This window comes from Emydura macquarii, unplaced genomic scaffold (genome assembly GCF_026122565.2).
Source record: "Emydura macquarii macquarii isolate MOO-44397 ecotype Brisbane River unplaced genomic scaffold, CSIRO-AGI_Emac_v2 contig_3470, whole genome shotgun sequence".
Taxonomy (NCBI): Eukaryota; Metazoa; Chordata; order Testudines; family Chelidae; genus Emydura; species Emydura macquarii.
This window is the reverse complement of record NW_027133607.1, coordinates 4,262,689-4,278,468: the sequence shown is the minus strand read 5'-3', so window position 1 is coordinate 4,278,468 and position 15,780 is coordinate 4,262,689. Positions and strand designations below refer to the sequence as shown.

The following is a 15,780-nucleotide window of genomic DNA, read 5'->3' as shown; positions in this document are numbered from 1 at the left end:
TACTATACCAAATAAGTTCCTGATCTCCGGTGAAGGCTGCAGGAGCCTGAATGGGGCAGAAAGCAAAAGGAGAGAGCCAGGGATTGGGCGGTGGTGGTTTAAAATCAGAATCCTTGCATGTATATTTCACCCCTTAATGGGGCGGAGATCATCCGTATTTAGTGCATCTATAATACACAGGGAAAGAATCCATCGGTGTTTGTCTGTTTCTCTGTGTGGGATTTAGTGCCTTCACCATCCAGTGCGGGGAAAACACGTCTCCCTACCTGTATTTGCGAGCGATTGTCCACCAAAGTAGATCATTTCTCCCTCTCCTCCACACAGACACGTGCCTAGGAGAACTTTGCCCTTCCTTCTCTAGGGGTGTCAAGATCTTTATATCCGACCCGTGTGTCTGTATGTTAGTGTGTGCATAGAAGAGGCACGCACGGTATTTATTTACCAGGGGGCTTTGCAGAGAGGGGCTGCCTGCAGGGGGGCGATGCAGCGAGCTCTGAACGTTATTCGAGTGCAGTCTGTCGGCCGTGTACTGATTTATTATTATTTTTTTTTTGCAAGCCCGTCTCCCTAAGGGGAAACCCGGCCTTTGTCTAGGGAAAAGTTCACGGTCCGTGCCTGCGGGCGGCGTGCAGCTCGGCTCTCCGCCACGCGGCGGCGGCAGGTTCGGCTTCTCCGCGCCGGGCCCGAGGAGTGGAAGAATTTCCCCCGCCCTTGGCCCGGGCGAGGGGCGGGCAGGAGCCGGGTGACGCAGCGTTCGCCGGCCGGTCTTTCGCTGTAGAAATAGCAGCGGCCAGATTCACTAGCGAGAAGCAGCAGCAGGCGGCAGGATCGCGGGAAGCCTCTGGCCCTGGCATTCCCCCGCCGGCTCCTGCAGAGGGAGGCTCCCGGGGAAATTCCACCCGCAGCGGGGAGGCGAACCCTGCCTCCGGGGGGAACACGTGCAGCCTGCGATCGGTGCCGCTGCTTTTTAGCCTCCGTCGCTGCCGGGATTTCCTTCCCCCCCCCGCCCCTCGGCTGTGCCCAGCTCCCCCCCGGCTTTGCCCTAGCGGCGTTATTCCAAGCAGCCCCTTTCAGAGACGGGCGGAGCAGCACCACGCGTGGCCGGGCCCGCTGGTAAAAGCCGCCCCCTCCCCCGTTGTTCTCTCTTGGCCGGGCGCATCCACCCAGCCGGACCCGGAGCGCGAACGCCGGCGGCAGCCCCCGCGTGTGAAACATGCCCATGGAGCTGACGCAAAGCCGGATCCAGAAGATTTGGCTGCCCCATGATAACCACCCGGCGCTGCCCCGCAGATGTGAGTACGGGGGGTGGTGGTGGTGGGGGGTGCAGATGTGAGCATTGCACAGATGTGGGGGGGGGGAGGACAGATGGGCGTGGGAAAGGAGGGGGCGCAGCACGGTCGGACGGACGGACGGACCGGGCCAGCCCTGCTTCCCCCACCCCGGGTCTGTGTCACTCGCAGCGGTGCTCGATGGGGGGCGGGGGAGTGGTGGGTGCCACACCCCTTCCTACAGGATGCGGGCGGGATCGGGGCCACCCCCCGTTTTCAAACCCAGCGCGGACCCCGTTGGCCGCGGTGTAGGACCTCGGCCGGGCCGGGGGAAAGGGGGTTTCCCTAGCAATGACGTCTCGCCTCTGCCCCCGGGGTTTTTCCCCCTGGGGGTCCATCCAACAAAGCGGGGGGGGGGCGGCATAGCTCCGCGTCTGCACCGGGGCACCTGGCCCCCAGCATCCATCCGTCTGTCCATCCAGCCGGACGGACGGACTGACTGACTGAGCAGGGGCTGGGCGCTGCAGCGGCTGGGTGCTCGATGCACCGTCCCCGCCCCGCGTGTCACTCGTGCTGCCGGCGGGCGGGGGCGGGGCCCTGCCGCTGTGGCTGTGCGTGACCTGAGATGCTCTCCGGCCGCACGCCGGGCTGCTCCCTGCACAGGCTGGGTTTGCCGCATCCGGCAGCGTGCCGCGCCTCGCGCCGGGCCCTGCCCCCGGGACCGGCTGCTGCTGCTGCTGCAGAGCCGGGGGAGGGGTCCGCAGAGAGGAGAGGGGCCTGCTGTGGGCTGGGCTCCCCCCACGTGCAGCGGGGCGGGGCGGGGAGGGGAGAGCGCGGATGCGACGTTTCCCCGGCTGCATTGCGAGCAGGACCCCACGCGTCCCCCATGCGGGAGCTCTGAGCCCCGTGCAGCCGCCCCACCGCCCTGCAGGGGTGAAATCCCTGCACCCTTGGGCAGAGGAGGCAGTGCCATCTGCAGCTCTATGAGCCCAGGGATCTCCCAGCACTTGACAAAGGTTCATGAAGAGTCCCCTGAAGGAGAGCCCGGTGTAAGCTCCAAAGCGCCTCTCGCTCAGCAGCAGAAGTTGGTCCAGTAAAAAGATATTCCCTCACCCACCTTGTCTCTAGTATCCTGGGACCCACCACTTAGTACAGCACCCCTTTCCCCAGGACAGCTGATTAAAGTCTTTCTCCCCTGGTGAAATATTGAAAGTCCCAGTGCCTTGAGCAAGAAGTAAAGCCTGCAGTATTCCTGCTTTTCTTCTCTGCCCTCCCCCGCCCCTTCTCTGCCCACCTTTCTGGCCTTTACATGGGTTCCCCGGCAGATCCTGAGACTCATTTTTAGGTCTGCCAGGATGGCAGGTCACATGTCTATTTGCCTCATCTAGCTTTCGGTGGGTTGGTCCAATACAGGGACATTGGAAGGATAACCCACCCTATCAGGGGATGCTAATGCTGATCTCTAACCCACTTTCAGAGCCCCTGGCAAACCCGACCTAATTTTTTTAAATGACATATAGGATTATAGAGGAGTGATACATAGGATAGGACTCAAGCTGTTAACCCATTCGCTCACGTTTTATTTTGGCTGGGGTTGTCAAAAGCCTGATTCTGCTTGAAGTTTTACCATTGCCTTCAGTGGGAGCAGACTTGTCATTTGAAAGTCCCTCACCCCTTGCTTATTGAGCTGTGTAAGGGACTTGACTCTGTTAATAGACAGGTTGTAATCACTTAAGGGGGGAGGTGAAAGGGATAAGTGGTGTGAATAAAAAAGCTGAAACATTAGCTTTATAATTTGATTTAAAAAAAAAAACTGGCCTAGACAGCCCATGGTCAAATAATGGAACCATTCTACTAAAATAAAAGCACAAACACTTGGATTATGTAGGTGCTATTGCAATACAAATAATCAAATATAAATTTTAAGGGTTCGGGAGTCAGCCAACTTGCCTGGAAGCAAAGCTGTAGAGATGCATAACTTTTTGCCCATGCATAAATAAACATTCTAGAAATCTTTGCAAGAATACTGCTGTTGTGAGGGGAGGATTGCTTGTACTCTGCAATCTGGGAATATACAGAAGGAAGTTGGGGAGTCCGAGATACTAGTCTTGTCTTTTAGCTAAGCTTTATAATTTTAAAGTAGCTTGTACAATTGTGTCCCTCAACCAGAAATACTGCCCCTTTTAATAGATGGGGGAAAAAACCAGCCACTGATTGTGCTAAGCCTCTTGCCTATGAAATATGTAATGAAGTGAGTGTGAGTGTTTGTGTGTGTGCTTGTGTCTTGAATGCCAATACAGTTTTACAACAAATGAGGGAAGCAAATGTGGTCTCTGGTCTTACTGAGAAAACTATAAGAGATTCTCCTTCTGCATTTGCCAGTCAAATTAAATGAGATTTTATTGGCTGGACAAGCGATGCAAGTGTTGCCAAAAGCTTAAGAAAAAGACCGACCCCTTGCGTTTCTGTTAGTGATGGTACAATCCACCCAGAACAGGGCTACCTGTGGGGTTTGATACCCCCTGCCGTCCATCCTTTGTCAGTCAGATGTGCAGAGTAAACTGAGTAGGAAATAGCTTTATGGAGCAGGCTGAATATCTGTGTTGCAACGCAGTGTTGACTTCTGCAGGATAACAGGTCTCCTGTCTGTGGAAATTAGCTGTGTAGTTTAGCAGATGGGACTTTTACAGGGTACTCCACTTAGGTGTTTGGCTTTTTAAAGAAATCCTTATAAAACATATGGCCCTGTATTGGGTACTCCACAGTCATCAGCATAGATTGCTGAGGAAGAGAGAACTTGTGATGTATTTTGGTTTATCAAGACTTCCTTGGAAGTGCTAGTTGATGTGATAATGGAGCCTGTAATTACTCTCCCTTAACATGGGATGGGTCCCCTCAGGGATGATTCCTAATAATCTGTTGGAATATACTTCAATTTTATTCATTTGGGTATGAAGGATTTCTTCTCCGTCGTCCCCCCACTTCCGCCTGTTCCAGAAAAATAAAACCAGGAGCACAAACAAATTACTCCAGATTGCAGGGCAAATTCTGAACTATAATGGAGATTCTTATCTAATGCAAATAGCATGAAATCCCAGGGGAAGGAGGGAGTGATAGGGTCTCTTTTAAACATAATCAAAAAGCTTTCCGGGCCAACAGTTTGAATTTTTCTGCATGTGTGCATGTGAAATAATTAGTCTAATTGTTTGACTTGTTACGAGAGATTGAATGGATGTGAAATGATGCCTTCCTCCAGCCTTTTGATGGTGATCCATTAAATTTCTGTCGAGTTGCACGTCTCTCACGTAGGGTCTGTGAAGCCAAGTTATTGCAGACGGCTTAATGGGCAGAGCGACTCACTTTACAAGGGGAGGGGTGTGCGTGCATGGAATATTTGAGGATGCATTGCTGGTACCTTTCTTCTCCTTTATCCTTGCTGAACGTGCATGTGTACCTGTGTGTGTGTGTGTGTGTGTGTGTGTGTGTGTGTGTGCACACTCATAATGCTGAAGAGCATCATAGAAATGCTTTATACACTAATTTCCCAAAGTGTTTTTATATCTCTCTGTATAAATGTATACGTGTGTGCATGCACATGTGCATATATATTTGTATAAAGCATGTGCATCAGAGAAATGTCTAGAAAGGTATATTACATACATCTTTTTGCAGCCTCTCCTAATCCAGTGTCAGTCTATTGTTTGTTGTGACCTTGCAGCTTGTAGTCCTGCATTCTGCATGGCATATACTAGCAATCTTTCTTTAGACAGTAAAAATAAAGATTGACTGCGGGGGGGGGGGTGTTTCTATTTTAAACTCATTTTGGTAGTAGCAGGAAATCTCTCTCACACACTGGTGAATATTGTGGCACATTGGGAAATGCTTACACTGACTTTTGTGCTTCTAAAGATCCTTTCTGAATCCTCTTTAGAGTCCAAACTTGTCTTGGTTGAATTTAAATCTGTATTATTTTTAGTATAGACTTGAAAGGATTAATCGAATCTTTGACTCATTTTATGTACTCCACGCTTTGCACCTCTCCAGGTTTTTCATTTAGTCCCAGGTCCACCACCTGTTAAGTCAGTTGAAAGACTCCCACTGACTTTGGTGGGCTTTATCAGGTTCTTAACACGGAAGTACACCTGCTACTTCCTTTTAGGGGGTACTTTTATTACAATGATTCTGCCCAGTCCTGAGTTTATGGAACGTCCTCAAAATGCATCTGATGGAGAATTTCCAAATGAAGACGCTCCGCTCCTGCAGGTCCCCTTAAAGTCAGTGGGAGCATTGTGCGTGCTCATCACCTGTGAGGAACAGACCCTAAAATTTGTGTGTGTGTGTGTGTGTGTGTGTGTGTGTGTGTGCGTGCGCGCAGGCACATCCTTACAGTGTCAGATTTAATTAACTGGAGCATAAGAATAATGAAATATTCAGTGGAGAGAACAGTCCAATCCCCTTCCCTATTCAAGTATCTATTTATTTTTAATGTCGAGCACACTTTGGCAAGTCAGCTCTTGGCTCAGGGTTGTGGATCCTTTGTTTGCTGTGGGGGAAGGGAGCAAATTAAGTTTCTTCCTTCACCTCCCGCCCTCCCTGGCCCGTGGTGAGAATTTAGCAGTGCTGGTAGAGATGCAATGCTGCCCTGAGGTCTGGGATTTGGGGATCTCTTGTAATAGGAATGCTGTCACCCAGCTCTGATCTGCTGAGCTCAAATGGGGAAGTTGGGGGAGCTCTCCTTTAATCCTGCACTGTGGAGCTGGACTGCAGAGCCCAGAGGAGAGATAGCAAATCAGGCGAGCAAGGCTGAACGGACCCGCCAATTCATCTTTCTTTTCAGATTTGCTTTGACCTTCTACTGGAGTGTTTCAAGCTCTGCTTCATTTTTTCCCTTTGGTTCAAGAAAAACTTGTGTGTGTTTTTAAGTGAACCATTGTGTTTTGTACAACGAGGGGGAAGAAAGTTGCTCCCTGAACAGCTTTAAGGTTGGCATTTCGCTGTGTAGATTAAGTCTCTTGCAGAATAAGGGCTTGGTCCAAATACAGCTGACGCCATTGGGAGCTGGATTGGACTGAAAGTGAAAGGGTGGAGAAGTGGTGAAAGCTCCCACCGCTTAGCATCCTTAACAAGCTGCTCAGAATCCTAGATGATGGACAATTTTGCATTGTCATGAGATGGGCTCTAGACTGAAAATAGTTCTTTTCCATCGCCAGTTCTATCATTCTTTGATTTTTTTCAATATTGACCCCCTCTTGGCTCAGATCCAGTTCTCTGTTGTGAGCTATATCATGCGCTGGCAAGAGGAATGACTCGAGGATCTAAATCAGTCTTTTTCACTGTTGCTGTAATAATGTACCAGGCTATGCTTTTCCCCATAGCTTTAGTGATTTTTTTTGGATGCAAGGTGATGGCAATCTGTCCTGATCTAGATGCACAGGAATTTACATATGCATTGAAAGGAATCTACACTCCTTAAATTTGACTGCAACTCCCAAATCTAGTTTGAGAAAAGTCTCATCCCCCTTCCCTTTCAGCAATCTGCCTGTTGCTTGCGCTGTCCAAAAATATTGGCAGAGCTCAGCAAATCACATGATCCAGATTGATCTGATGCAGCCAGATGAGATTGGAGTCCAGTTTATTTGGTTCACAGAACTCATCTTCAGTCTATAGATTTAAGTTTATTTTTATTGCTGTAATAACATTAGTCATTCACTCCTTGCATGCCATTCTGATGAGGCTGACAGACTAGACAAAACTATCAGATCTGTCATCCTTTCTTGCATTTTTCTATACTTGGTGTAGTGCCAGTCATTTCCCTTCAGACTTAGGAGCATTTCATATGGTTTCTCTTTCTTTGTAGAGCAGTGGCACTATTTCTAGAGACCTCGTGGGGGTGGAGATGACTAAATCTAAGTGAATTTCGCTCAAAGTTCTTGCTACTTTTTGGTCATGTAATTAGATGTAATGAAGAGGGATCTTTATTTTAACAGTTAATCTGCTGCCGTGTCAGTTAGTGCTTTTTCTAATATCCTCTCTGAACTGAATTCCAGTCCACTGACACAGGGCTCACTTCACATTTTAAAAAGTACCTGCTTCAAAATAGCTTTATACATGTGGTAAGCAGCGGAGGCTGCAATGGATCATTTCAGCCTTAAATGTCAGTTTCTGAACGGTCACAGCTCTGCAACCAGTGTGTATCATTCTATTTCTGTCCCTTTTCAAGCCAAGGATTGGTCAGTTGCATATGTGTGTTCACTTTAAAGCTGTTACTCATTCTAAGAAAGCTCTTTGGAAGGGACTGTCCAGTTTATACCCTTCTCTTTCAGGGCTTTAGAGACCTGGAGTCATGTCTGCAAGTGTAAGCGGAGCAGCCACATCTTAGTCTTGCATAGATTTTTTTTTTTCCACATCACAAATCCAGTACCTAATTTGGATCTCTTCCTGAGCACAGACAGACAGGACTAGAATGGGCAGCAGGGTTTTGCAGGGCCCGAGGAAGGTGTGTTTGCTGAGTGGGGAAAGAAGTCTGAACAAGGCTTAAATTGTGCCTAGCTCTCTGTAGTGTTGTCGTTGTGGCTTGCACTCCGTTACAGCAGTGAAGTAACTAAAGGCCGTTTCAGTGAGAAATCACTTGCAGTGAAGCACGTTTACACTTCCCGTGTCCCTGGGATGTTCAGGACACCATGCTCCCGAGCACCCTCTTGTGAAAGGACTCCAAGAATACTTGAGTCTTGTGGGAGTGGACTAAGAGGAAGCAAAGTGAGAAGTGGGGACAGGGAGTGGTTTAACTTGACCTCATTTGGCTGTCAGCTGATGCTCTAATCCAACTCCATAATGCCCTTAAGTGTGCACTGTGCCATCCTGGTGGCGGCAGCAGCAGCAGAGAGCAATAGCCAGGTGCCAGTTCTGCTCGGGCATGTGTGATCAGCGAACTCCTTGCTGCTAACGCAGGCCTAGAATCGAAGCTGGCACAGTTGGGGACCAGCTTCCGTCAATGCCTTATGAATCACAGCGAACGACTCGCTTGTACAGCAAGATCTAGGTTGCTGGAAAGTCATGTGCAGAGGGCAGCCCATTCAAGTTCCAAAGAGCTCCGATACTGAGTTACTCTGCTGGGAACATCCGAGGGGAGGTATTCTGCATTTAAATATTAAATTTAGCCTGCATTTTCCTAGCTCTTTATTGAAGTAGTCCACCTGTGTCCCTGTGAGGTGAGGGAGGTATTATTATCGCCATTTTACAAATGGGGAAACTGAGACACGGAGGGATGAAGTGACTTGCCCAAGGTCATGCAGGAAGCCTGTGGTGGAGCTGTCTCCCCGTTCTGAGCTTCAGCTGTAAGACTGTCTGCCTTCCCTCCTGGTGTGTCAGTGCTTATGGGAAAGAGGCATGCATTCATAGTTGGCTCATGCTTTCCACCTCACATGCACTGTAGGTCACAGAGGTGATGTGTGGGCAAGCGTTGCTTGGTTTCCTCAGGCTGCTGCATCAGGCTTCGTTCCCCAGCGACCCCAGAGCTGTCTGTTCCCTTTCCCTTGTCAGTCTGACACGTGTTCACTCAGACGATCCCATGGCAAAAATGAATTGGCAGATTTGCCAACTTGAGGCTTCAGTGACTGGCTCCAGTTGTTCGGGCTGGGATTGGGGAGACGGAAGATCGGCGGGGGGAATGAGTTTTCCTCCCGCTGTTGATGGACTGGAGGGGATGTTGGAGCAATAGCAAGCGCCTGACACCTGCTTTGTCAAACCTCGCAGGGATGATGCTGAAGGATTATAATGACGGCTTGTGTGTTTTCTCTCCTCATTGTAGCCTGCGGGCCGCAGCTCACCAATTCCCCCACTGTGATAGTCATGGTTGGCCTACCAGCTCGGGGGAAGACCTACATCTCCAAGAAGCTGACTCGCTACCTCAACTGGATTGGTGTCCCAACAAAAGGTGAGGCCCCAGCCAGCTGCTCCTGCTAGAAGATACGTGTCCTGGTCCTCTGGGACGTGCCTGCGGAGTTAAACTCTCCAGTGGGTTGAGTCTGGCGGGATCTCCCTCTTCCACATCCATCTGGGAGAGAGATCCCTGGGAGGACCCTGACTACGTGGTGGCTTTTGCCCAGTCCCAGCCTGCCTCCTGACCCTGCCATTGATGAGTGACTCTGCAGAGATGTTTCTTTTTCACCGATGGTATTTTTGTAGAGGGGGTTTTGAGAGCAAGAGTTACCCCTTCTCCTGCCAGTCTCTGGATGGGTTCCCTACATACTGTCATGCTCCCAGAACCTGCCGAGCTACATATGGGACATACTAGCTGGCCCCTTCCCAATGCTGTACTCACTGCCTGCCTTCACCTTGCAGTTTTCAACGTGGGGGAGTATCGCCGGGAGATGGTGAAGCATTACAGCTCCTATGACTTCTTCCGCCCCGACAACGAGGAAGCCATGAGAGTCCGGAAGTAAGTTTGCTGTTGCCTTGTTCTCTTAACCCTCCCGCTCTCTTTGATCTGAAATCTGCTGTAATTTGGAGGTAACCCTCCCCCCTCCAACTTCAACAGGATTCCTCTGGAGTCAGAGCAGCATAACTGGAAGCACAGTCTGACCTGCTCTTTTTAGATTTCCCCTGCTGCCTCACCCCCACCCAACTTCTCTCATTCGGTTTCCCATTCAGGGCTTAGGCCCAGATCTCAAAAGGGATTTAGGCTCCTAACTCCCAGGGGAATCAGTGGGAGTTAGGCACCAATTCCCTTTGAGGATCTGGGCCTTACGGCCTGTTTTTTTTTTCCAGAGGCGCTGAGCACGTTCAGCTCCCATTGACTTTAGCTGAACTTTTGTGGGTGCTCAGCATTTCTGCAAATCGAGTCCTGAGAGATTCGTCCTTGGCGCCCAGGGACTCCCTCTCCGGTCGCAGGCCAGGCTGTTGACGTTACTGGTCTGGGGTTGTGTGATGAGAAAGCGGCGTGCTGCTCCCTCTTAGCTTTCAGAGCGATCAGAAGATGCAAGGCCACCTGCTGCCCATGGAGGTGTTGCATCCCAGGTCGCCTGCGCAGCGTTCAGCACGCTGTCATTATTATCGAATCAGTCGCTCACAGGAAGTCGGGATTGTGATCCCCATCTGCAAAATGGGCAAACCGAGGCTCGCGGACGAGAAGCCGCTTGCCCGTGGCCTCGCGGTGAATGGCAGAACAGACTTTGGGCTGCACAGCTCCAGGTCGTCACTCAGTGGATGCCAGGCACACGCCAGGAATCGTGGGTTGTAGGACGGTTAAGAGGAGGTGGAAGTTTGAGGCCCCTTCGTTAGGACCAATCCACTGGCTCTTATAAGCATCTCGGATTATTTAAGAAACAGATCTCTTTCTTCCTCTGCTGCAGGCAATGTGCCTTAGCCGCCTTGAGAGACGTCAAATTGTACCTATCAGAGGAAGGTGGCCAGATTGCGGTAAGTGCAGATTGGGGCCTGCTAGTTGAAACGAGAGGCCGCTTTCCGTCCCCCCGTCAGCGCTTGCTGAGACTGTCCCGCACAGAAACTGCATCCTGCGGCCCACGTTCTACACACTGGAACAGTGCCTGCGGGAAGAGACTGTACCCATCATTACAGGGAGAACATTCTGTTCTCCTTAGATGGTCCCATCACCACAGTATCCAGACCCTCACAAACATCACCAAAGTCTTCCTCACAGCCCCCCATGAGTATTATACCTGCGGCTTGCAGGGATGAAAACGGGCAGAGGAATTAAGTGTCTTGCCCAAGGCTGCATAGAAAGGAAGCTTGTGGGAGAGCCAGGAACTGAACCCACAACTTCAGTGCCTTAAGACCATCCTTCCTTTACCAGTTGCACAATCCATTAAATTCACATGGCCCCTTTTGCTCCCTTACTTTCATTCTGAAGGTTTTTACTGCCATATTTTTGTTCTAAGGATTGTAACTGAATACTGCCTTAAGTGATGGCGGCATTTAATTTCAGAAAAGGGAACTACACAAAAATGAGGACGTTAGTTCAACAGAAACCAAAAGGTGCAGTGCCAAAATTGAAATCCGTGCAAGTTACATGAAAACTTTTAAAGACATCATAATAGAAGCTCAATTTAAATGTCTACCCCAAATTAAAAACCATAGTAAAGAGGACCAAAAAACTGCCACTGTGGCTAACAACAAAGTAAAAGAAGCAGGAAGAAGAAAAAGGCATCCTTTAAAAAGTGGAAGTTAAATCCTATTGAGGAAGATAGAAAGGAGCATAAGTTCTGGCAGGTGAAATATAAAAATATAATTAGGAAGGCCAAAAAAGAATTTGAAAAACAGCTAGTCAGCCTCAGAAAGTAACAGCAAAAAATGTTTTAAGTACATCTGAAGCAGGAAGCCTGCTAAATGACCAGTGAGGCCACTGGACAACTGAGATGCTAAAGGAGCACTCAAGGAAGATAAGGCTATTGCGGAGAAACTAAATGAATTTTTTGCATTAGTCTTCATGGCTGAGGATGTGAGGGAGATTCCCAAACCTGAGCCATTCTTTTTAGGTGACAAATCTGAGGAACTGTCCCAGATTGAAGTGGCATTAGAGGAAGTTTTGGAATAAATTGATAAATTAAACAGTAACAGGTCACCAGGACTAGATGGTAGTTGTGAAGAGTTGTGAAGGAACTCAAATGTGAAATTGCAGAACTACTAACTATGGTATGTAGCCTATCCTTTAGCTATCCTCCAATTACATGGCATGTGATGATTTAATGTGATGCCAATTTTTTAAAAAGGCTTCAGAGGCGATGCCAGTAATTACGGGCCAGTAAGCCTAACTTCAGTACCTGGCAAATTGGTTGAAACTATAGTAAAGAACAGAATTATCAGACACATAGATGAACACGATTTGTTGTGGAAGAGTCAACATGTTTTTTGTGAAGGGAAATCATGCCTCGCCAATCTACTAGAATTCTTTGAGGGGGGTCAACAGTGGACATAGTGTACTTAGATTTTGAGAGAGCCTTTGATAAGGTCCCTCACCAAAGGCTCTTAAGCAAAGTAAGCTGTCATGGGATATGAGGGAAGATCCTCGCCTGGATAAGAAACCAGTTAAAAGATAGGAAACAAAGGATAGGAATAAATGGTCAGTTTTCAGATTGGAGAGAGGTAAATAGTGGTGTTCCCCAGGGGTCTGTACTGGGACCAGTACTATACAACATATTCATAAATGATCTGAAAAAAGGGGTAAGCAGTGAGGTGGCAAAATTTGCAGATGATACAAAACTACTCAAGATAGTTAAGTCCAAAGCAGATTGTGAAGAGTTGCACAGGGATCTCACAAAACTGGGTGACTGGGCAACAAAATGGCAAATGAAATTCAGTGTTGATAAATGCAAAGTAACGCATATTGGAAAATATAATTCCGACTAGACCCCATCATTTTATATGTATAAATTAGGTGGTACCACTCAAGAAAGAGATATTGGAGTCATTGTGGATAGTTCTTTGAAGACATCCACTCAATGTGCAGCGGCAGTCAAAAAAGCTACCAGAATGTTGGGAATCATTAGGAAAGGCATAGCTAATATGACAGAAAATATATTACCGCTTTATAAATCCATGATACACCCACAACTTGAATACCGTGTGCAGATCTGGTCGCCCCATCTCAAAAAAGATATGTCAGAATCAGAAAAGGTACAGGAAAAGGCAACTAAAATGATTGGGGATATGGATCAGCTTCCATGTGAGGAGAGATTAATAAGACTGGGACTTTTCAGCTTGGAAGAGATGGCTAAGGTGGGATATGATAGAGGGCTATAAAATCATAACTGGTGTGGAGAAAGTGAATAAGGAAGTGTTATTTACTCCTTTTTAGAACTCAAGAACTAGGGGTCATCAAAAGAAATTAATAGGCAGCAGGTTTAAAAAGGAAGTATTTCTTCACACAGTGCGCAGTTAACCTCTGGAACTCTTTGCCAGAAGATGATGTGAAGACCAAGACTATAACGGGGTTCATAAAAGAACTAGATAAGTTCATGGAGGATAGGTCCATCAATGGCTATTAGCCAGGATGAGCAGGGATTGCCGTTTGCCAGAAGCTGGGAATGGGCGATGGGATGGATCACTTGATGATTGCCCTGTTCTGTTTGTTCCCTCTGAAGCACCTGGCATTGGCTGCTGTCAAAAGACAGGAAACTGAGCTAGATGGGCCATTGGTCTGACCCAGTATGGCTGTTCTTATGTTTTTATGAACTTATTACTTTCTTTTTCTAATTCTAAACCCCAGCAAGTATATTGTCAGGATGGTATTGCCCCCACCCCCGAGAGCTATTTAAACATCTCCTGAAGGTGACCGTCCTGGCATTTTTGTTTTATAGGTTTTTGATGCTACCAATACAACAAGGGAGAGAAGAGGAATGATCTTAAACTTTGCCAAAGACAGTGGGTTCAAGGTCAGTAGACACCAGACTTCTGTCTGTCTAAGGTACTCTGTTAGCCTGCATTACCACAGTTAAGGTTAAGATTTTGTCACAATTATTTTTAGTAAAAGTCAGAGAGAGGTCACGGGCAATAAACAAACATTCACGGAAGCCGTGACCTCTCCCTGACTTTTACTAAAAATAACTGTCTATGACAAAATGGGGCTGGCTGTGGGATGGGGGGGGAATGGGATGAGAGCAGCAGGGCAGGGTCTCCCCCCCTGCTGCCTGCAGAGGCTGGGAGCTAGGGGCCAGGGGTGGGAGTTCTGGATCTGCGGGTCTCCGCTGCTGGCAGTTGCTCCGAGCTGCTTGGGGGACCCCGCCCCGCTACCAGCAGTGGCGGCATGTAGCTGAAAGGGCCCCCCACGGCGGGTGGGAGCCCCGGCCGTGGCAGGGAGCTTCGGGGGTTCCTCGCTGCTCACTACTGTTCTGAACTCTGGGTAACCCCCTTTCCCCTCTCCATGGGGGCAGGGAGTCACTGGGCCCCCCGCTGGCTGACAACTCATGCCCCTTCCAATCCCTCCCAGCTGAAGCAGATATATCACGGCGGTCGCAGGACGTCACGGGTTCCAGGACCTCCGTGACATAATCTTATCCTTAACCGTAGTATCTGAGTCTCTCACAGGCCTCACAACATCCCATGGGAAAACAGAGGCACAGAGAGTCTAAGGCCCACATCCTCAAAGTATTTAGTTGCCTAATTGGGAGTTAGGTGCTGGTGGGAGGGGAAACTCTCTGCCACATGGTGGGGAAGGAAATCGTTCTTCTCCGAATCACCTGGAGCGATTCCAGCAGACACCAGGCTGGATGGGGTAACCTTCCCATGTTTCACTGCCTATCTTCAACTGGCGCTTGCTTTGTCTTCCAGGTGTTCTTCATTGAATCTGTTTGCAATGACCCATCCGTGGTTGCCACCAATGTTATGGTAAGTATGGAAAGCTATTCTCTATTTCTATATCCCTCTATTTTCACAGATTCTTTCCCACCTTAGCCGGTGATTAGTTTATTGTACTTCAGCGGCACCGGGACAGTTTACACCAGCTGAGGATTTGTAATTGTCACAGATCTGCGGGTTCTGTGCCACATCCCAGCTTGTGAACAGTCTCTCGGAGGAAGCCTTTCAGTGTGCCAGACTTGCCCTTGAGGTCTCACTCTTCCTTCAGGGTTGTCCACACTACTTCACGGCTTCCTACACTGAGCCACTGGGCTCCAGCGCCCCTACTCTGCTCAGCAAATCCAGCTGAGGTAGACCCCTGGTAGAGACGTTGATGCTCTTCAGGGACTAATGCACCCCAGCCAGTACAAGTGGAGCACAGCATTGGAAGTCCTTCAGTTAGCACAGAGAAATGAAGGTTAAAGCGTAGTCCATTCTGGTCAAGCCACAATTCACCAGCCAAGCTGTAGTGAACTCCATTTTCAGCTCTGTCTCTCTCTAACTTCCTTCCTTAGTCTGTTCCAAGGTGAGAGAGCCCCATGCTTCTTCCAGAAGCCATCTCCTGTTTGCTCTTGGTCATGTCTGGCCTTTGTTCTCTAGACAGGGCCATGCTGAGTTCACAACCCCCCTGGTCGGAGCTTCCTGTTGTTACTCGATTTATAAGTCATTGGAGCTTGCCTTGTGTTTATGGGACCCCTTGTTGAACTGGGCTGGTTTCAGACAGTTCCTTAATGAATCTAATCATTCCATCCAGACAGGGAGGTGACACACATCTTTGTTTCGTAGTTTGCCCTGAGAGCAAACTTAATCTTTTTTTCCCCCGCTTGGTAGCAATCCAAAGTATGGGGGAAACTAAGGCACACACACGAGTCATAAAAATATTACAAAATATTCCCACTTCATCACAATAATTTAATAACAAGGGGCAATTTTTTCAAAAGTGCTTAAGTGACCGGACTCTAAATCCCATTTTCAGAAATGACCTTGAAGCCTAAATCTCCGTGAATGTCAATGGGACGTCGGCTCCTAAGTCACTTAGGTGCTTTTTGAAAACTTTACCCAAGCTCTGCTATTAAACAGATGCACAAGAAAAGACAGTAACCAGGTCTCACTATGCACTGTTTTCCTTGCCAGCTGAAATCTTAGCTAGGGAAGAAACATT

At 48.5% G+C, this 15,780-nt stretch overlaps 1 protein-coding gene across 4 annotated transcripts in view; it reads left to right on the top strand.

Moving 5' to 3' along the window:
• The first annotated feature begins 491 nt into the window (after nucleotides 1–491).
• PFKFB3 (6-phosphofructo-2-kinase/fructose-2,6-biphosphatase 3) overlaps nucleotides 492–15,780 on the top strand; it is a 30,031-nt gene continuing 14,742 nt past the window's right edge. For all 4 annotated transcript variants that reach the window (XM_067535016.1, XM_067535015.1, XM_067535014.1 and 1 more), the window contains exons 1-6: nucleotides 492–1,292; nucleotides 9,076–9,201; nucleotides 9,609–9,705; nucleotides 10,619–10,685; nucleotides 13,583–13,657; nucleotides 14,553–14,609. In XM_067535016.1, coding sequence (XP_067391117.1) covers nucleotides 1,214–1,292; nucleotides 9,076–9,201; nucleotides 9,609–9,705; nucleotides 10,619–10,685; nucleotides 13,583–13,657; nucleotides 14,553–14,609 — 501 coding nt within the window. In that variant the 5' untranslated portion in view covers nucleotides 492–1,213. The remainder of the gene's footprint in view (nucleotides 1,293–9,075; nucleotides 9,202–9,608; nucleotides 9,706–10,618; nucleotides 10,686–13,582; nucleotides 13,658–14,552; nucleotides 14,610–15,780) is intronic.